General features: G+C 42.2%; 1 protein-coding gene across 3 annotated transcripts in view; it reads left to right on the top strand.

Moving 5' to 3' along the window:
* The window catches only part of LOC123271496 (head-specific guanylate cyclase), a 296,342-nt gene that overhangs the window by 66,378 nt on the left and 208,208 nt on the right, over positions 1–21,756 (top strand). For all 3 annotated transcript variants that reach the window (XM_044737842.1, XM_044737840.1, XM_044737841.1), the window contains one exon: positions 2,128–2,201. In XM_044737842.1, coding sequence (XP_044593777.1) covers positions 2,128–2,201 — 74 coding nt within the window. The remainder of the gene's footprint in view (positions 1–2,127; positions 2,202–21,756) is intronic.

Here is a 21,756-nt window from a genome sequence, read left to right as displayed (position 1 = left end):
TTGTATTACCTGATGAGATTTTAAAGCCACTTTTTTTCCGTGTAGGTTTTCCCCGATAGTTTGTTTTTTATTTTTTTTTTTTTTTCTACTGAACAAACTCACGAGCTACAAACTCATTTTGTGTAATGCATGTTGACATGAAAGCAAATTAACTTTATGAATTTTGATTCAAATGAATTGTTAGTTTTTGGTCGTAACCAATTTTAAAGTTGAAAAAATATTAAAAAATCGTATTGAGGTTCTTCTAAATTAACAACCAAGCACAAAAATATAAATAATAACAATAACCATTTATTTCACCGTGAATTTTCAATTTATAATCATCAGATTTTTCTGGGAACGAAATAAACTTAACGTTATGAAATATAACTGAAAAATCAATGTCATTGCACGGGAATTTTTAATGGCATATTTAGCGAAACGTTGAGTCATTAGTGAGCTGGAATAAAGGTCGATAAAAAAATTTGGTGTGAATAAAACCAACAAATAACGAGCGCCAAAAAAAAATGTACTTTTCATTAAAATCTAAAGATTTGTTCCAATCGGTGGATATTAATCTATTTAGTCTACAGCGAGTATAATTTAGTATACAAATTAAGCTTACGCCTTATTCGGTATATTTCTAACTTCCCACTAAGAAAATTGAAAATTTTAAAGAATCGGGAAGTAATTGGTTTCACCCCGTTTTTTGGAAATCGAGTTTTCAACGGATGTTAACGTTTTGAGGTCCTAGAAAGCCTCCCCGAATGTTTCTGCGATGATGTCCGTACGTCTGTATGTATGTATGTATGTAAGTGTGTGTGTGTGTGTGTGTGTGTGTGTGTGTGTGTGTGTGTGTGTGTGTGTGTGTGTGTGTGTGTGTGTGTGTGTGTGTGTGTGTACGGCCGTATGTAAACCTCTCATGACTTTTGAAGGGCTTGACCGATTTCATCGCTGTTGGCACCATTCGAAAGGGATTGACAAAACTTAGATTTTGACCATAATTTGGACCGATTCGGACTAGTAGATTTCGAGAAATCTCAAAAAATTGCAAAAAAAAATTTTTTCTAATGTGATTTTTGTGGAATAACTTTCAAATGGCTTAACCGATCGATTCCAAAAACTATTTAGCTCTTAACATAAAAAAAAGTTAGGAAAACGGTTGACCCTGAAACCCATCCCTGCAACTTCCCGCCAATTCTATATCTAAACGCTTGAAATTGCACTTATGATGTTTTTGAGCTCTTCGAGCTCATAAATACAATTTGTGTATTATTTTGAGCTCTCCGAGCTCAAAAAAATAGCTTTTGTATGTTTATGATCTCTACGAGCTCAAAAGTTTGATAAAACACTATTTTTGAAATTTTCAAATCGTAATAACTTTTGAATGAATGAACCGATTTTCACGCGGTTGGTGGCATTCGACGCAGTTTTTTAAGCCTCATAAAAAATCTTCAAATTTGAATTGATAGAGCAGAAAATTTCGGAGTAATTTCGAAAAAACACTTTTTTCAGTTATCTTTCGTCAACGATAACTCACGAACGAATCAACCAATTTTAACCGGACTGACAATGATGTTTTTGTAGTTTTTTTGCGATTTCTCAAAATTTACTGGTCCGAATCGTTCCAAAATATATTCAAAATCTAAGTTTGGTCAAGCCCTTTCGAATGGCACCAACCGCGATCAAATCGGTCGAGCTTTTCGAAAGTTATAAAAGGTTTACATACATCCACACACACACACACACACACACACACACACACACACACACACGCACACACACACACACACACACACACACGCACACACACACACATGCACGCACTGGAGCTTGCAGGGCATTTCGCACAGCACTGGCAGAAGCCAAGAGAGGGCAGAAATGACACGCATGCTACAAGGCAACCTGAATAGGTGTGCCTTGGCGCAAAACCTGCTGCGCCAGCGTGTCTTTGATGATAAAATCGACGTCTGCTTTATCTGCGAGCAATATCTAAACATCGAAGGTAAAACATGGTTCGCAGACAAAACTGGCACGGAAGCAATTTGGATTGTGAACACAAAGAACGTTACCGTCAACAACAGTGGAAGTGGAGCAGGTTTTGTCTGGATTCAAACATTTCCTAATTTTTTTTTTTTTTTTTTTCAGAATGAAGTAATAGCTGTCGCCCTAAGTGCTCTTTTGAGTCAGATTGAAATTCCACTTTCAACTTCCATGTCGCTGTAAGTATCATCATTTTTTTGTACTTCATTTTCATTATTGGGACATTATTAAAATCCTAATTAATTTCATAAAAATATCATTGAAATTTGGTAATAATTGATTTTTTGACATTTTTAATATCAATAATTCGAATATATCAATTCGGTAACCTCAATAAATATATTTAATTACATGTGTGTCAGATTTTGAATTAATTTCGTGATAAGAAAATTATTAATCAATTATCCTTTCGCATAAATGGAGAATTTTCGGAAATTGAATTAACTAATGTGTTAATTATAGTGTTGATATATTCTCTTCATGCTTTCTTAAAAAAAATCCGTAAAATTTCACTGACTCTCCGGTAAAAACCTCACTCACTGATTTAATCAGTGAACGGAATGCTTACCGTAAGATGTACGGTGTGGCTTAATGTATATAAAATAAGCGAAAGGAAATTTAGTATAGACCGGATAGCTCAAATGGTAGAGTAGCTGACATGTCTTCGGAAGGTTCTAGGTTCGAATCCCAGTCCGAGCTATCTAATAATTTTTTCTCGCATATTCTATAAACTCACATTAAGATGATCCTCTCCACATTCCTTTCTCAATCCTTTCCTACCAATATCCTGTTACGTGAATGTGGAACGCTTCACGTAATAATTACCGTAACTCCTATTCTTTCCCGCTTCACAGCATTATTTATATTTGTATGCGCATGCGCGTGAGTATGTGTACTGGTTGAATCAGTGTAATTCCACGGATTGATTTTCAAAAAGTAGATGCAGAACACTTTTGTCTTTTAATTTTGCATAGTATCACAATAAAAACCGAAATTTATACTTTCATTATCTTTTGATGACAAAAAAATTGTAAAAATTGATAAAATTCTACTTTATTTAATGATCTCGTATCTTAACAAATCTTAATCTTTAAAAAAGAATAAATAATGTGTACGGGGCGGTTATACGAAAAAAAAATTAGGAAAACGGTTGACCCTGAAGGCCATCCCTGCAACTTCCTGTCAATTACCTAAACGCTTGAAATTGCACTTATGACGTTTTTGAGCTCATAAATACAATTTGTGTATTATTTTGAGCTCTCCGAGCTCAAACATATAACTTTTGTATAATTTTGAACTCTTCAAGCTCAAAAGTTTGATAAAACACTATTTTTTGAATTTTCAAATCGCAATAACTTTTGAATGAATGAACCGATTTTCACACGTTTGGTGATATTCAACGCAATTTTTTAAGCTTCATAAAGAATTTTCAAGTTTAAAATGATAGAGCGAAAAATTTCGGAGTAACTCCGAAAAAACACTTGTTTCGGTTTTCTTTCGTCAACAATAACTCACGAACAAATCAACCGATTTTGACTGGACTGGCGGCGATCGACGTTTTTTTTTTATGTAAGGAGCTGATTAGTTGTTAGAATTGATCCATATAGCCGTTTAATAGTTATTCCAAAAAAACCACTTTTGAAAAAATTTTTTAACTTCCTGCTAAGAAATCGAAAATTTTCAAAAATCGGGAAGTTATTGGTTTTAACCCGTTTTGCAAAAATCGAGTTTTCATCAGATCTCGACGTTTTAAGGTCTCAGAAAGGTTCCTTGACTACCCCCGCAATGGTGTCTGCATGTTTGTATGTATGTATGTATGTATGTATCTATGTATCTATGTGTGTGTGTGTGTGTGTTTTTTTTTTGTTTTTTTTTTTCCTTAGGGGCGGGAATCCTTTTTACGAATTCTAGGCATAGCAGTTTGGCCTAGATATGTGGCGACTCGACGCAGCGTCATACTAAAACTCGATGCTGACGCCCCTACCCACTAAACCCTAAACCCCTTTCTCTTCTATCCTCTGATCCCCTATGGTACCGCCGTAAGGCATTTCTTCGCGGGGGGGAGGAATTAGCTGCCGCTCTTCCTTCTGGTGGCTAAGATGTTATTTCTTCCTTCTAGAATCTGTCTTTTGCTCTTTTCCTCTCAATGGATCGCAACTCTGTAAGCACTTTTGTAGCAAAAGTGCTTGTGGCGTTCCAGGCAGCTTCTGACGACAACATTGCTTCTACTATTGACTCTGGTTGGGTTTTCTTTTTCAGAATCTTCTCTAACTCATCGCGCTGTTGGTTGAAACGTGGACACACAAAGAAAACATGCTCCGCATCTTCATTGACCCCTGTACAGGACAGGCACTCTGGGGTATCATCGTGCATGAAGCGGTGAAGATACTTCCGGTAACATCCGTGTCCAGATAACATCTGCGTTAAACAATAGTTGATCTCACCGTGACTCCGGTTGAACCACACATCAATCCGAGGTATGAGACGATACGTCCACCGAGCTTTCTCTGCAGCATTCCACTCCTGTTGCCATCTTGCGATGCTGTGTTGCCATTCTTCCCTTCTAAGTTCTTCAGGGCTCAGTGTGGTTGACCGTTTTCGTTGATATAGGTTCCGTCTTTCCTCAGCTAGGACTCTGAGAGGCAGAGTACCGGAAATAACACACACTGCTTCCTCTGATATTGTGCGGAAGCGCTAGCTACTCGTAGGGCACTCAGTCGATATACTGGTCCAGCCTTTCTCCATGATTCTTGCGTCTTTAGTACGTCGGCCCAAATGGATATTTCGTAAGTGAGCACCGATGTGACTACTGATGACAATAATAGCCTCCTGCTCTGCTTTGGGTCTCCGACGTTCGGCATCAGTCGTGCGAGACTAGCCCTCACTACTGACGCTTTGGCACTGACATGTTCCACTTGCTGCTTGAAGTTGAGTCGGGCATCAAGCATCACTCCCAAATATCGGATATAAGGTTGTGATGTGATTTCTTGTTCGCCGACTTTCAGCTTAATGGTCTCTACCACTTTTCTGCTGGTAATAAGCACTGCCTCAGTCTTGTGTTGCGCCAGTTACAGGTTCACTGCGTCCATCCACCGGTTAACGCGCTCTGTGTGTGTGATTGTGTGTTTGTGTGTTTGTGTGTGTGTGTGTGTGTGTTTTTTTTTTTGTTTTAAGGGGGGGAATCCTTCTTACGGATTCTAGGCATAGTTGTTTGGCCTGGATATGTGGCGAGTCGACGCAGTGTCATACTAAAACTCGACGCTAGCGCCCCTACCCACTAAACCCTAAACCCCTTTTCCTCTTTCCCCTAATCCCTCATGGAAACCGCCGTTAGGCATTACTTCGTGAGGGGAGGATCTAGCTACTGCTCTTTCTTCTGGTAGCTAAGGTGTTATTTTACCTTTCTTCTAGTAGTTGTCATTTGCTTTTCTTCTTTCGATGGAACGCAAGTCTATGAGGACTTCTGTTGCAAATGTGCTGATGGCGTTCCAGGAGGCTCTTGATGACAACATTGCTTCTACTATTGTCTCTGGTTGGATTTTCTTCTTTAGGATCATCTCCAGCTCATCTCGCTGTAGGTAAAATCGTGGGCACTCAAAGAAAACGTGCTCCGCGTCTTCATTGATTTCTGGGCAGGACAGGCACTCCGGTGAATCATCATGCTTGAAGCGGTGAAGATACGTCCGAAAACATCCATGTCCTGACAACAACTGCGTCAGATAGTAATTGACCTCGCTATGACTTCGATTTAGCCAAACATCGATCTTCGGTATGAGACGGTGTGTCCATCTCTCTGTTGTCGCGGCGTCCCACTGCGATTGCCATCATGCGATGCTGTTCTGCCGTTCTTTAGCTCTGAGTTCCTTGGCACTTAGTGTGGTTGTCCTCTTTCGTTGGTAAAGGTTTCGTCTTTCCTCAGCTAGGACTCTGAGCGGCAAAGTTCCGGAAATGACACACACTGCTTCCTCTGATATTGTTCGAAAGGCGCTGGCTACTCTTAGCGCGCTCAGTCGGTATACTGGACATGCTTTTCTCCATGATTCTTGGATCTCAAGTGCGTCGGCCCAAATGGATATACCATATGTGAGGACCGATGTAACTACTGATGATAGCAATGACCTCCTTGTCTGCTTCGGGCCACCGATGTTGGGCATCAATCGTACTAGGTTAACTACTACTGCTGATGCTTTGGCGGTCACGTGTTCAACTTGTTGTTTGAAGTTAAGTCGGGCATCGAGCATCACTCCTAGATATCAAATGAATGGTTGGGATGTGATTTCTTGGTCTCCGACGTTTAGATTGATCGTTTCCACCACTTTTCTGCTAGTGATAAGTACAGCCTCGGTCTTCTGTTTAGCCAGTTGTAGATTTACTGTGTCCATCCACTGGTTAATTCGCTCAAAGGTGATAGCGAACATATGTTTTATCTCATCAAGATGCTTGGCGACGATTACTACGGCTACGTCGTCCGCGTACGCTACCAGTTTTAAATTTCTTGGTAGTTTCAGTCTCGGCAATCCGTTGTACATGACATTCCAGAGAAGTGGACCGAGAACAGAACCCTGCGGTACACCTCCAGTAACATCATACTCCTTTGGACCATTCATCGTGTCATATCTCAGGACTCTATCTGTGAAGTAGCTAACGACTATTCTTCGTAGGTATCCTGGTACGTTCATCTCTTGAAGGGCTTGCATGATGCAATCCCAGTTGGCGGAGTCGAAGGCATTTTTTATGTCTAAAGTTGCCACCAGGCAAAATTTCTTCGTTCCCCTCTTCCATCTGATACCGGCGATTGCGTCATTGGCTATACCGACAACCAGGTTGATCGCGTCCAGGGTTGATCGTCCTTTCCGAAATCCGTACTGATTGTCTGCTAAGAGTGGATCGACAACTGCTTCTATCCTTTGGTGGATTATACGTTCTAGTATCTTACCGGCTGTATCCAGCATGCAGAGTGGACGATAAGATGACGGTTCTTCCGGTGGCTTTTTCCCTTTAGGAAGTAGTACCAGCCGTTGTTGTTTCCACTTCCGAGGAAAAATCCCTTCCTTCAAGCAGATTTTGTAGACGTCGAGGAATAACGCTGGCGCTGCTTTAATAGATGTTTTCAAGGCAATATTAGGGATTCCGTCCAATCTTGGTGCTTTATTATTCCCGACGCGGTTACAAGCTTCCATCAGTTCTTCTTTCATGACAGGTGGAATATCATTCAGTTCGTCCTGTGCCAACAGATAGTTGAAAACGCGCTGTCATGGAAACAGCGCAGTCACGATCTTCTGTAAGAGTTGAGGACACGTAAGAGAAAGCATTGGCTGATATTTCAGGTGTGCCATGACTACCTTGTAAGGTCTACCCCACAAGTGTTTGTCCACCTTGTTAATTAGCTCTTTCCAGCAGTTCTTCTTGCTATCCTTGATGGCTTGGTTTAAATGTCGACGAGCTTTTTTGTATTCTGCGACTAGTTCCGCTGAGTCAGGCCGCCGATAACCACGCTGAGATATTCTTCTTTTCTTGAGACACTCTTTTCGTAGGAAGCTGATGTGTTCGTTCCACTAGTGCACCGAAGGTCTTTGATTCATGCCCCGTTTATGGGGCATGCAGGTTTCGCAAGCCTGGGTCACTCTCGTCATCAAGTCTTTGGTCATTTCTTCTGCAGATCCAGTAATAAGCGGTTCACTATTTAGGGCAGCTGCTAGAGCACCTGGGTCAAAGGATTTCACCTTCTACCCAACGATGTCAAGTTTTTTAGCCGGTCTTCTAGGATTCTGGTCCTTTGATACTTTCCAGAGAATCGCATTGTGATCGCTGGCCGTGTAGATCTCCATCACCTTCCAGTCGTAGTTTCCTCTGATGAGGCTGCTGCTGACAAAAGTAAGATCCACAATAAAACTTGCGTCTCCTTTAGTGTACTTCGGCGCATCGCCGCTGTTTAACAATACTACATCTAACGTAGAAAAAGCTTCCAGTAGTTCTTTACCTCGAGCGCTGGTGTGTTTGCTGCCCCATTCCACTGCCCAGGCGTTGAAGTCTCCAGCTATTGCCACTGGGTAGTACTGCTTCGCGTCCTCCGTCAGTCGATCCAGAAAGTCCATGAATTCAACAATAGTGAGGCTAGGTGGTGCGTAGCAGCTGTAAAAGCGGATGCCATCTACCGATGCTGCTGCCAAGCTGGCGCTGCCATTGTTAACGACACACTGGAAGGGGAGCTTGCGACAGGACCATATGACAGCTTTTGTGGTGCAGTCGGTTTCTCATGGTTGGCCGTCGAGGTGTTTATACGGTTCCGATATAAGCACAAGGTCAAGCTTCTGTTCACGTACTGTCTGCATGAGCAAATCATGTGCCGCCTCACAGTGGTTGATGTTTAGCTGCAGTATTCTCATTTTCGTTTATCAGTTATCTTCTTGAGTGCCTCTTGGTATACTGGGCATCTGCTTATGCCGGCATGATGGGCGTTATTCTCTGTACCGGGTTGATCCGCACACAGTGCGCATTTAGCAGGCTTATTACATTCGGCGATTTTGTGTCCCTCTTCTCCACATTTAATGCAAAGTTTGGAGCGGTCAACTTCACTTGTGCACTGAACTACACGGTGTCCAAAATACCAGCATTTATAACATCGGACTGGTCTTAGTACTGTTCTAATACGACAATTGGTCCAGCCGATCCTAATCTTGCCGTGTTTTCCTACCACTTTCTGCGCTACCGTTGCTGCCAGAGTCACCGACGCAATTTGTGTTCTGCTACGTAAGACCTTACGAATTTTAATGGCCTCTACTGTTATACCACAATCGTTTCCAGCTGCCTCTTGTAAAGCTGTTAGAATGTCATCTTTAGTTGTAGTATCGTCAATATCACGAATTTCCAGGTCTTTTTCAGGTCCTGTACTAATGACATTTGCGTCCTCCTTAAGTATTCCCGCGATAGTCTTCTACAGGTCTTTACCTCTATCACTACTGCCTTTCGACAGCGTTATGAGAATGTTCCCTGTCGCAGTCCTGCGTATCTTCTCGACTGTGTTGCGGACCTGATCTGGGCAAACGTCCGCCTTGATCCGTGTAAGTATTTCAGAATACTTATCTTAGTTCGCTGGACGGATAATAAGTGCCTCCGGTCTCGTTGCTGTTCTTCTTGGCTTCTGGTTCGGCTTCGGTGGAGGCACCAGAGGTTTTTCTGGGGGCAGTTTCCTGCGCTCCTTCTTCTTGTCCTTTCTGGACTGCACCTTTTCCCAGCCTGGCTTCTTGTTCTGTTCACCAGAGTTTTGTGGAAGATCCTTAACCACTTCCTGCTTCTTGATGGGATGACCAGGTCCAAAGTCTTTCAGCTTCTTGGGAGTATGAAAAGCTCCGCCTTCGGGAGAACGAATTTTTCTTTTCAACTTCCTCAGGTTGCGGCCGTCTTGGTCAAAGGATTCAGTCTCTGCCGTTGTGATAGTTTCACTTTCTTCGTCAGTGACTGATTCTCCGTCACCTTCGGCTCCAGTGTCCATCGCTTCTTCAACAACCACTTGACTGTTTCTCTCCGATGTAGCACAAGGGGTGCGGTGTAATGATGAGCGCCATTCTTCGTCCAGTTTTTTGAAGAAGAATATATGGCGAGGCTTTCGCCTACCTCCGAAGAGGCCGTTTCCTGGGCTCAAAAGAGCTATACACGCACGTATATTTGTCCTACCCCCACCGTAGCGAGAACACAGCCCAGTTCGCGGACAAGGAAAAACTGCCCGGATACCCTACTTAGTTTCGCGTGCCTTGTTTTAATGTGATTTTTCACTTTGAGGCCCTCGTCGAAGTGTACCCCTAAGTATCTAACGCTTGATTTGAATTTGACTTCGGAGTCTCCTATCATTATTTTTGGCGGTTTGTTATCGTATTTGGGCTTTCTCTGTCGTCCTTTTGCTTCATAGGGGTACGGGCTCTTTTTGTCCTTACGTGGATCGCGATGTACAAATTCGTTCTTGAGGAAGATGGCTTCAGTCTTCGACTTCGTCAGCTCGAGCTTTGCGGAACAGCACCATTCCAGTATCTTATCTACTACTACTTGACTATTACGCTCTATTTCTTTTCTTGAAGAGCCTTCTACTAACAAGGAAACTCTCTCCGGTGTCCCCCTCCGATTTTGATGAAACTGAGATATGTTATTCTCCGTCAAAATCTAAGAGACACGTATTTTTTTTTATCTGCGGAAAAACATTTCTAGGGGGTGAAACTACCCCTCAAAAGTTAGCCTCCAAAGGGGTGTTTTTCAAGTTTCGCATACTTGCAGTTTAAATAATCGAATGGGACCAATTGCATAATTTTCAGGGTGGAAAACCATGAAAAATGCTTTTGGTTTTATAATAAAACAATGAATAGAACAAAAGTTATGAGGGTTGAAAATCACAAAACTTTTATAAAAAAAAAACTATTCGATGGATTTCAACGAAACCAACGGCAATCGGAAGAGGAAAAAAAAGTAGAGAATATGTCTTTCGGGGTTTTTCCGAAAAATTAAGTTTAGGGGGTGAACATCCCTTAAGCATATCTACAGGGACCACCAAGAAAATATCGTTTTTTATATTAATTTTGATATGAATTCATCAATAATAATTTTTTCGTACATTTCTAGCATTTAGAAAATAATAATAATATTATATCTTGATATTTTACTTACTTGTTTACTTCGCATCCCAAACTTTATTTTGTGTATCGGGACATCAAATATTACAAATGTCATTTAATGTGAATCTGCTTTGGAAAAAAAAAAAAAAGAAAAAATGCTTATAATGATTTATTATAATCATAATAATCATTCATCGTTGTCTCATACAAAAAAAGAGATAATTATATTTTTAGTATATATGAGTCAGTAATGTGAAAAACAACATAGTATAAATAAATGTATCATTTCGAGATTAGTTTAGTTACTGCGATGTACTTCATCTTTTATAATTCAATATTATAATCGTGTTTTTTTTTTTTTTTTTTTAATAAGTGAATAATTTAAAATTGTACGAAAATCTTTATTTTAGTACATAGAGCAAAATGAAAGTCAATCCTATAAATGTTATAAGACTACTCTTAACAACATTTCAAGTCATGAACATTCCAGAATCGCCAGTAAATGACGAAGAAATACAAATCAAAGAAAGTTTTGAAAATATTTTACTCAATGCTATGAACGAATACTCCGGAGTCGAAATGATCGAAGAAAGTTCTTTGCATTTCCAAGAACCGTATAAAGATTGGACGATGGAAGTCGTGGAAGATAAAGAGTGGGCAAATGCACTAGTTGATCAAGAAACACCTATCGACGTATGCACTAAGGATGTTGAAGATTTATCATATGAATATAAATTGAAAGCCGTCGAGTACTGGCGTAGTGGCAAAAAAAGAAATTTAAGTTTAGACAGTGTTAGACAAAAATTTAGAAAGGTACAATCTGTGCGACAGTTACGAAGATGGGCTCATACTTTAAATCAGGGAGGGACTTATAAGGAAAAATTAGCAAGAATTTGTGAATATACATTACAAAATTTCAAAGCAGCTATAGATGCAGGTTTAATCGTACATGATTGTGACATAGAAAGATGGGCCTTACAAGCTCAAAAAGAAATTGGTGCGGAAGATTTCCGTTTCAAAGCATCAACAAAGTGGATCGCGTCATTCAAAAGAGCACATCGCATCGTATCAAGAAAAATAAATAAGTTTATCACGTCCAAAACCATTGAAGATAGTAAATCATTAAAACAGCAAGCTGAGGAATTCGTCAATAATGTAAAACAAAAAATTAAAATTTATGAATTAGCAAACGTATATAATTCAGATCAAAGTGGTTTTCAGTTGGAAATGCATTCCGGTCGAACTTTAGCTGTTGAAGGAGAGAAGCAAGTAGAATGTCTTGTACAATCTGTTACTTCTACTACTCATAGTTACACAGTTCAACCAACTGTATCCGCTGATGGAAAGCTTTTATCCCCACTTTTTTTGGTTCTAAAAGAACCAAGTGGTAAATTTGGACCAATAGTTGAAACAACACTTTTTAGACCTCATAATGTATACATAGAAGCATCAAAATCAGGAAAACTTACATCAGGTACGAATTATTCTTTATTTTTTTTTCTGGTTGGCGCATAAGTTATTGTTGATACAAATAGTTCATATTTTTTAATTTTCAGATCATTTCAAAATTTGGTTGGAGAGGGTGTTTTTTCCAAATGTGGGCCCAAAATCTTTATTACTAATTGACTCATGGACTGGGCATTGTCCTCAAGTTGTACAAAGCGTTAAACCAACAAATAAAGATACTGAAGTAATGATCTTACCAAAAGGTACAACTGGAAAAATTCAACCGCTTGATGTTTTTGGATTCCGAGTATGGAAAAATTTTGTTCGATATTTTTCGGATCGTACAGTTTTGATGAATTTGGACATAAACTTGCATTTACGAAATAACATTATAAAATTACAATCACTTACACATATCCAATTGTCATCTCCTCGGTACATAAATTTATTCAAGTACTCGTGGTACAAAAGTGGCTACACAGAAGTAAAACCAGATGAGTTCGAAAATCCTGTGGATTTTGCATTTCACGGATCATGCAATTCTCATTGTGAGGTTCCTGGTTGTCAAAATATAGCAATTATCCGCTGTTCATGGTGCAAAAAGTCGTTGTGTTTTCAACATTTTTTTCAGAAACATCACGATTGCAAAACATATATTGAATAGATCTGCATATGACAAAATGATGAATTTAAGTATTAAATTTCATAAACATCAGAAATATTAAATATTTTTGTAAAAAATCATTTGTAAATTATTTTTAAATTTAATTTGATTATAGTAAAGCATATATTGTAAGCATTTTTTCTTTTTTCTTTTTTTCCAAAACAGATTCACATTACATGACATTTATAATATTTGATGTCCCGATACACAAAATAAAGTTTGGGATGAGAAGTAAACAAGTAAGTAAAATATTAAGATATAATATTATTATTATTTTATAAATGCTAGAAATGTACGAAAAAATTATTATTGATGAATTCATATCGAAATTAATATAAAAAACGATATTTTCTTGGTGGTCAATGTAGATATGCTTAAGGGATGTTCACCCCCTAAACTTAATTTTTCGGAAAAACCCCGAAAGATGTATTCTCTACTTTTTTTTCCTCTTCCGATTGCCGTTGGTTTCGTTGAAATCCATCGAATAGTTTTTTTTTTATAAAAGTTTTGTGATTTTCAACCCTCATAACTTTTGTTCTATCCATTGTTTTATTATAAAACCAAAAGCATTTTTCATGATTTTCCACCCTGAAAATTATGCAATTGGTCCCATTCGATTATTTAAACTGCAAGTATGCGAAACTTGAAAAACACCCCTTTGGAGGCTAAACTTTGAGGGGTAGTTTCACCCCCTAGAAATGTTTTTCCGCAGATAAAAAAAAATACGTGTCTCTTAGATTTCGACGGAGAATAACATATCTCAGTTTCATCAAAATCGGAGGGGGACACCGGAGAGAGTTTCCTTGTAAGACGAGCAAATCGTCAGCAAACGCAACAAATTTATTTCCGTGTTCTGTCAGTTCGAGTCTCTTGAGGAGATCGTCGAACATGATGTTCCAAAATAATGGTCCTAGCACTGATCCTTAAGGGCACCCTCGCGTCGGCGTTTTCGATTCGCTACCAAAACCCCATGACAGTGCGACCGATCTGTCCTCAAAGTAATTCCGAATTACCGCGTAAATGTTGCTAGGGCAGCCTCTGGCCTTGAGGCCCTCGAGTACCAACGGCCACCACACGTTGTCAAAAGTGCCAGAGATATCGAAAAGAAGTCCGACCACCAGTCTCTTCTCTGAAGAGTCTACAAATCGGCGCATCTCCACAATTGCATCTTCCGTTGACTTTTTGGCTGTGAAGCCAAACTGTCGGCTCGAAATATTCCCCTCCGCTAAGACTGTGGTAGTAAGTCGCTCTTTGATGAGCTTCTCAAACACCTTACCTAAACCCGAAAGGAGGCAAAATGGCCGATAAGATTTAGGGTCAGTTGCGTTTTTGTCGGTGCTTTTAACTAACATTATAATTGACCCCTTCTTCCACTCTTTTGGGAATGCTCCTAGCGCCAAGCAAGCATTATATAACTCTAAGAACTGTTCGCAAAGGATAACCCCTGCGCGTTTAACTACCTCGTTTTCTATTAAGTCCGGCCCCGGGGCCTTCTTGTTTTTCAGTGTTTTTAAGACCTTGTTCAGTTCGCGCGGGATAAACGGTTCGGCGTCTGCGGTGTCAGGTAGTAAAATTGTGTTGGCTCTGATCTTTTTCTAATCGGGGGTTCGGTTGTCCTGGTCATCGTCTACAATATGCGTCTCGAGAAAACACCTGGCTGTTTCCTTAAAGTTTTCCGTGGATGCTCCGTTACGATTTAGCGTGCACATTGCACTTTTGATTCTAACTTTTTCTGCGCAGGTTCTGTAAATAGGACCCCACTTTTCTTGATTACCTTTCTTCGTAACGAAGTCCCGCCAGTTGCTTTCCCTCGTCCGCTTTATGTCTGTCGAGTATTGTTTTCGTAGTGTTCTGTATTTGACGCTTAGGATATTTTTAACTAATTCGTCCCTTCCCCATTGATATACCCGTCTGGCTTTGTTCACCAGCTTCTTCGTAGGTGTTAATTTTCTGGTCCACCATAGGTATGACTTTACATGGGTTTTCCTACGTGGGATCGCGGTTTCGCAAGCTTCTAAGATTGATTTGCCAAGTGCAGAAGCATACCTTTCCACGACCTCAACCGATTCCACTCCAAGGCCATCAAGGTTTGTGCGTGCACACGAGAAAAGGATTTCGTCAAACTTTTTCCAATTGGCCTACGTTAAGTTGAACCTCTTGGGGTCTGCCTGTGCGCCATCCTTCTCCCCCGACTTAGCTCCTAGAGTGATCTCGATCGAGTAGTGGTCAGTATTCTGCACCCAACTTCTCTTAATGGACCAGCTAAGAATGCTACTCGCGAGTTTAGGCGTGACGAGTGTCACATCGATATACGAACTCCCGTTAGTTGATTCAAAAGTCGGACCCTCCCTCGCGCTGTTGATTATCTCTAACTCGTGCGCGTCAATAAATTGCTCTTACTTTTCGCCACGCGCATCGTCAGTCTCGGAGCCCCATCTCTCGGATTTCGCGTTCGCGTCCATTGATATTAATACCCGTTTCCCTCTCAGTGCTCGGACCACTTTCTCTAAGTGCTTTAAATGCATGTCTATTTCGTCTTTGTATTGGAAATATGCCGAGACTACGAAGAACGATGTGTCAGGTCCCATGATCTGAGCGTATACGCAGTGAGTTGTACTAAGTTGTGATAAAACCAGCAACTGGTATTTAGGATTTGTTAAGCAAATGGCCGCATATGGCCTAGACCTGGTTTCAGCAGCAACTTATATGCCGCAACCGAACCCAGGTATTTTGAAACTATTATTACTATGTGCTGCGTATGGCTCTTGTAGAAGGAGAACATCAATACGTTTTTCCTCCCACAACTGACTCACCTCCAGAGTCCCAGCTCTGTCGTTCCGCAAATTCGCCTGCAAAACTCGAAAACCTTCAACCTCCATTCCCCGGGTCGCGTGCGGAGACTTTTGATTTGACCTAACGTCCAGCGCGAGCCCATCTAAGTTTGCCGAGATTGCGGACCCTCTGAGGGTGTTTTTAGTCGTCCCTAGGCATCTTCGCCGGTCGATGCTTCGCGAGCAAGATTCGGAAACCCCCCTTCTACTTGCATTTACCTCTTCTAAGTTCAATCGCGTGAGTTTAACTGAACAGGGTCGCGTAGCTAGAGGCATTAGCTGTTTTATACGTAATTCTTCCGCGAGCTTACACGAACGCGATCGCGATACCGAATTCGCGGGCCGGCGATGAACGGGAACGTCAGATAGCAGCTCGTTCGGAGAAACGCGGTTGGCTACTCTGGCGCTCCGTCGAACGGTCGAAAGAGTTTGGTGACCACCGAACGTGGGTGCGTCACCTATCCGAGGCTTTTCCGTATTTTCCTGACCAATTTATTTAAGTTGTAGGAGCTGGTAACACCTACAACCGCTTCTCCCCCCGGCGCTCGTGTTTGACGAAACCACTTGTTGCCGGACGCATGGTACCGCTACGTTGGTGACAGGGTTTGTAACCCCTCTGCCTTACAAGCCCTCGCCACGTAAGTCAAGCTTAGCTTTTTAGGTTAGCTGAAAAAGTAAAAGGAACCTCTCAGTCACCTTGGGTGTGAACCCTCAGAAACCGGGGCAGTAAGCTGCATCCCCCCCACTCGGTCAAAGGCAATACACAGACACAGGAATTGCACGAAGAACTCGGCAGCTTGCGCATACCACGTCCACCGCACACGACCTCCGGCCCTTCTCTTTGAAGAAAAAGACTCAAAGATTAAGTGCTGCATAACCCCTTGGCAAGAGTGACAGGGCCGACTCACAACGAACGGGACATATGTCCACTATGGTGTTCGTGGTCGCATTTACTGTGATTGCGATCTGCCACATAAGTCATTAGCAAGCAAGCGCAGTAGGTATTCCTACTGGTGCAAAACTATTGACCCGTGACACACAGAGCACTAAAGTAAATGAAGTAGGACCGTCACCCAAGTCTGGGGCCCTTACGGGTTGCTACCATCCGGAGCCAGATGGACCTGGTTTTTTCACGAGGTTTTACTCCTCCGACTTCTCCTTCCCCGTCATAGACAGGGCCCCGGGCTTGTCACCGGTGTAGCGGAGCAGGGTTTTGTGGCGGTGCCTGTCAGAAATCCATTCGTATTGCTTTCGAAAATATAATAAAATAAAATAATAGTAAAGATGCGAACAAACTCTCCAGGGTCCCCGCCGGAAATTCATTCGTATTGCTTCCGAAAAGTATAATGAAAGAGAACAAAACGAAAAATCTCCTTAACAAGAAAAAAGTCATGCATGGGGCGCGCATGCTGAAGCACACGCACATCCGCACACGACTAGTTCTCTGAGCGCACAAACCTCCATCGTCTCCTCAGGTGGTCACACAATACAGGAATTGTGCAGGAACATGACAGTGTTCTGCCACATTGACTACACACAACCTCCGGCCTTTATACTATTAAAGAAAAGACTCACAGATTGTGTTGCGTAGAAACCCTTTGATAAACGGGGCAGAACTTAGCTGAGCCTCCCCATGAAGACTCAGCCGGAGGATTTTACTCAGATCATCAGCTGTCACAACCAGCTACGCGATCCCCCGTGATCTACGATTGTGGGCAAGATGAGTGACTTGCACTCCCCACTTGGGGTTATAGTGCAGGATGAGAACCCATTCATCCTGCATTGTGTGGTTTACTCAGGTAGCCACCTTCTACCTTGGTAGTCCCCTCTACCTTTGGCAGTCGTGTTCAGCCATTGACAGCCTCGTTCTGTCTTTGGTCGCCCTGTCTACCTTGGCCCTGTCTACCTTGTCCACAGTCCTCTACCTTGCATTAACTCTATAATCCAAATCCGTTACTCTGTCCTAAGCTAGCAGGCCAGAGGTTGGGCATTGGAAGTATAGTTTTCTTGGTGAGAGTCGCAAGGTCCAACTCATACCGTACTCGAGCAGGCAGGGGGCAAAACTCCCCTTTCTCTGGTGACAAATGATAATAACAAAGATAATAATGAAGAAGCTCCCATGGGAAGAGTTCCTACCAGAGTTAGGTCGCTCTGCCTTGCAGTGGTGACTTTTGATTTTCAGTAACATGACTAAGGATCACACTACCTACTCATCAAACCCCATGAAAGGAAGTCACTTGCTTTATTCGTATCCCTTTTGCCCAGACGTATTGCTTTCCAAAAATATAATAAAAGAACAGCAATAGTTCCAAGAGAAGGTAACGAACATTATTAAGCGCCAAAGCGGTTACCACATAAGAGTCATTCAGTCATAGACATCGGCCCGTTGTTGTGATGCGCAAAAATTAGTTTTTTGAAGAAGAATATATGGCGAGGCTTTCGCCTACCTCCGAAGAGGCCGTTTCCTGGGCTCAAAAGAGCTATACACGCACGTATATTTGTCCTACTCCCACCATAGCGAGAACACAGCCCAGTTCGCGGAAAAGGAAAAACCGCCGTTCTCTTGTGTTTATACACATTCATTGAACAGCTGCAAGAGTTGCGTATAATTGTAAGTGTGTGCAACTCTCATCGACTCCTCTGGCAACTCATTCCCTGTAGGCACATCGAGATGTACCCGCAAGATATGAGCAGTATCCAGCGAGGACCACGGGGAGGCGGAGTCGATTGAAGACCATGTTGTTTGTGTGATGTGTTGTGTGTAAAGTATGATTTTACGTGTAAGTGTTTGCGTGTGTAGGGTGCCCGGGCACTTGTGTTGTTTATGGTCATTTTCCCTAGCTTATTCTACGGCAGTCATCCAAAGCTTTATACCGTCCTCACAATTGTGTGGAGCATATCGCTTGTGCCTAGGCGCTCCGACTCTACCAAGGTGGATGTCTGTTGAGTCTCGTCCCTTGTCGCGTTTTCATTAGCTAGTTGGGTTTGGAGTTTGCAGCACATTACTACTTTACTGAAACCTTTTAAAAGCTTAAAGTTACTTTGGGATGTGGCAATCGCACGCGCAACGTTCACCCACTCCGCGTTCCCACCCCATATGTCCTTGAGCACCTCACGTTGAGGCTCGTACTCATGGCATTCAAGCATTAAGTGCTCCACGTTGTCGACCCTTTCTCCTAACCCATTCTCCCTACACTCGTCGCAGAATCTACTATCCGTATGTTCGTACTTGTATTGGTATTCTCTAAAACAACCGTGGCCGGTTAGGATTTGGGTCAGCCAGAAGTTAGGGCTGATCCATTTGTTTGTTAGACGCTCTGCTATGTCTGGAAAGAAGACTTTAGCTTCGCGGCCGTTCTCTGATGTATCCCATTGTTCTTGCCACCGACGTATGGTTTCAGTTCTAAGGGTGACAAGGCGATCCTCCGCATCTGGCTGCACGGTGACGTTTCCAAGGGTAGCCTGTTTGCCGATACGGAGGTTGTATCGCGCGCACCGTTCGTCTATTACGAGCTGAATGGGCACTGCCCCCGCGACTACGCAAATCCCGTCAAGCGAAACTGTCCTGTAGGCAGTAGTTGTTATTATTAGCGCTTGACGCTGAAGTGCTCGAAGATGTCTCCAGTCCTCCCTATCGCAGCGGTCACTCCAAGCTGCCGCCGCATATGTGACGACAGGCATGAAGAAACCCTTGTATACTGTGGATATAGCTGGGTATCGCAATCCCCATTCTGCCCGCGCAATACGCCGCATGCGCCCGAATACCCTACTTAGTTTCGCGCGCCTTGTTTTAATGTGATTTTTCACTTTGAGGCCCTCGTCGAAGTGTACCCCTAAGTATCTAACGCTTGATTTGAATTTGACTTTGGAGTCTCTTATCATTATTTTTGGCGGTTTATTATTGTATTTGGGCTTTCTCTGCCGTCTTTTTGCTTCATAGGGGTACGGGCTCTTTTTGTCCTTTCGTGGACCACGATGTACAAATTCGTTCTTGAGGAAGATGGCTTCAGTCTTCAGTTTTTTGAAACGTTGAAGTGCGTTCACTACACTAGTCGTCTTGTTTTTTATCTCCTTGTGGATATTGACCTTAGTTTGGACAAACTCTTGCAGCTCAATGGTCAGCTTCTCAAGGCGCTCCAACGCTTGCGTTCTCTTCATGTCAGCGCTTGCTTCAATCGCTGCTTGTTGAGCATGAAGCCCGTTTCTATTCTTGTTTGTTTCCTGTAAGTTACTCATACTTTTTTGATTTACCAGCGCATCGTACGGAGTGGAGCGGGTTGCCATAACTAGGAACGGGTGTACCCTCGGAGATAGTACTCCTACCCCAGATCCCTGAGGCCTAGCCGACACTTAGCCAGTCCCGGAATACACGGACGGACTAGACTCGCTCGGAGCGGTGAAGATTCCGATCTCTAACACTCACTGCGTACTTCCTGATCAAGGCTCGAAGTGGCTGGCTCGTGATCCACTGCTGCAACTTTCACCTCGGCAGAGCAAGCTCACATCAGCCGTGGCCTGCATCGTCGGAAACTACGATACAGGTTCCGGACACTCCCAGTGAGTTACAGCAGGAACCAATCGTCTTGCTAGGTCAGTTAGTCTGACCAACCCATTAAAGGGGAGTTTTGTCCACGGGAGCTTATTTTGTTTGGTTATTTTGCTTGGCTCCTACCCGCTGTACCTCATCAACTAAGAGATTAAGTGTCATCCAAGGACAGCGAGCGTTCTCCCATCCACTCGGGGAGACGCGCCCGGTAGCAGTATCTCTTCTGCCCCGAGTGTATGTGTGTGTGTGTGTGTGTGTGTGTGTGTGTGTGTGTGTGTGTGTGTGTTGATGTAAACCTCTTATAACTTTCGAACAGCTTGACCGATTTGATCGCGGTTGATGCCATTCGAAAGGGCTTGACCAAACTTAGATTTTGAAAATACTTTGGAACGATTTTAACTAGTAGATTTTGAGAAATCGCAAAAAAACTACAAAAAAAAAATTTTTCAAAAGTGGTTTTTTTGGAATAACTTTTAAACGGCTTTACCGATCAATTCCAAAAACTAATCAGCTCTTAACATCAAAAAACCACGTCAATCATTGTCAGTCCGGTTAAAATCGGTTGATTCGTTCGTGAGTCATCGTTTACAAAAGATAACTGAAAAAAGTGTTTTTTCGGAATTACTCCGAAATTTCCTGCTCTATCAATTTGAACTTCAAAATTCTTTATAAAGCTCAAAAAATTGCGTCGAATGTCACCAACCGCGTAAAAATCGGTTCATTCATTCAAAAGTTATTGCGATTTGAAAATTTAAAAAATAGTGTTTTATTAAACTTTTTAGCTAGTAGAGCTCAAAAACATACAAAAGCTATTTTTTTGAGCTCGGAGAGCTCAAAATAATACACAAATTGTATTTATAAGCTGGAAGAGCTCAAAAACATCATAAGTGCAATTTCAAGCGTTTAGGTATAGAATTGGCGGGAAATTGCAGGGATGGGCTTCAAAGTCAACCGTTTTCCTAATTTTTTTTATGTTAAGAGCTAAATAGTTTTTGGAATCCTGAGAAACTACCACAGCAAGGAAAGGGAAACAACAAGAAGAGGCCGCTGTTTACGCCCAGTCCTTCTTCAACAATCGAGAAGCCAGCACAGAAAAGGACAGCCCGGGAGGACACCTGGATCAAAGTGACGGCAAAAAAAGAAAAGGGAAGAAGAACAGAAGACGGCAGCCCAATCTGCTACAGCCCAAAACCAGCCAAGCAATGGTGGCTTTAAAAAACCGAAGAGAAAGAAGACAAGAATTAAGGTTGGGTTAACTGCCGTATCCGCCCAGTTGCAAAAGTAACCCGCTGTTTTAAATGCCTTGGTTTTGGACACCAAACACGTCAGCGTGCGAGACCAGACAGAAGCAGGTGCTGCTACAAATGTGGTGGAGAGAATCACAAGGCCGTAAACTGCATGGAGAAGCCAAGTTAATTCCTTTGTACTCCGGACAAAGATGCCCAAGATGGTTTATGCCATAATTCTAGCACCGGAGCTTGCAAGGCATTCCGCACAGCACTTGCCGTAGCTACGAGAGGGCAGAAATGACGCACATACTACAAAGCAATCTGAACAGGTGCACTTTGGCACAAAACCTGCTGCGCCAGCGCGTCTTTGAAGATAAAATTGACGTCTGTTTTATCTGCGAGCAATATCTAAACATCG

This window comes from Cotesia glomerata, linkage group LG9, assembly GCF_020080835.1.
Source record: "Cotesia glomerata isolate CgM1 linkage group LG9, MPM_Cglom_v2.3, whole genome shotgun sequence".
Taxonomy (NCBI): Eukaryota; Metazoa; Arthropoda; class Insecta; order Hymenoptera; family Braconidae; genus Cotesia; species Cotesia glomerata.
This window is presented reverse-complemented; position numbering and strand designations above follow the sequence as displayed.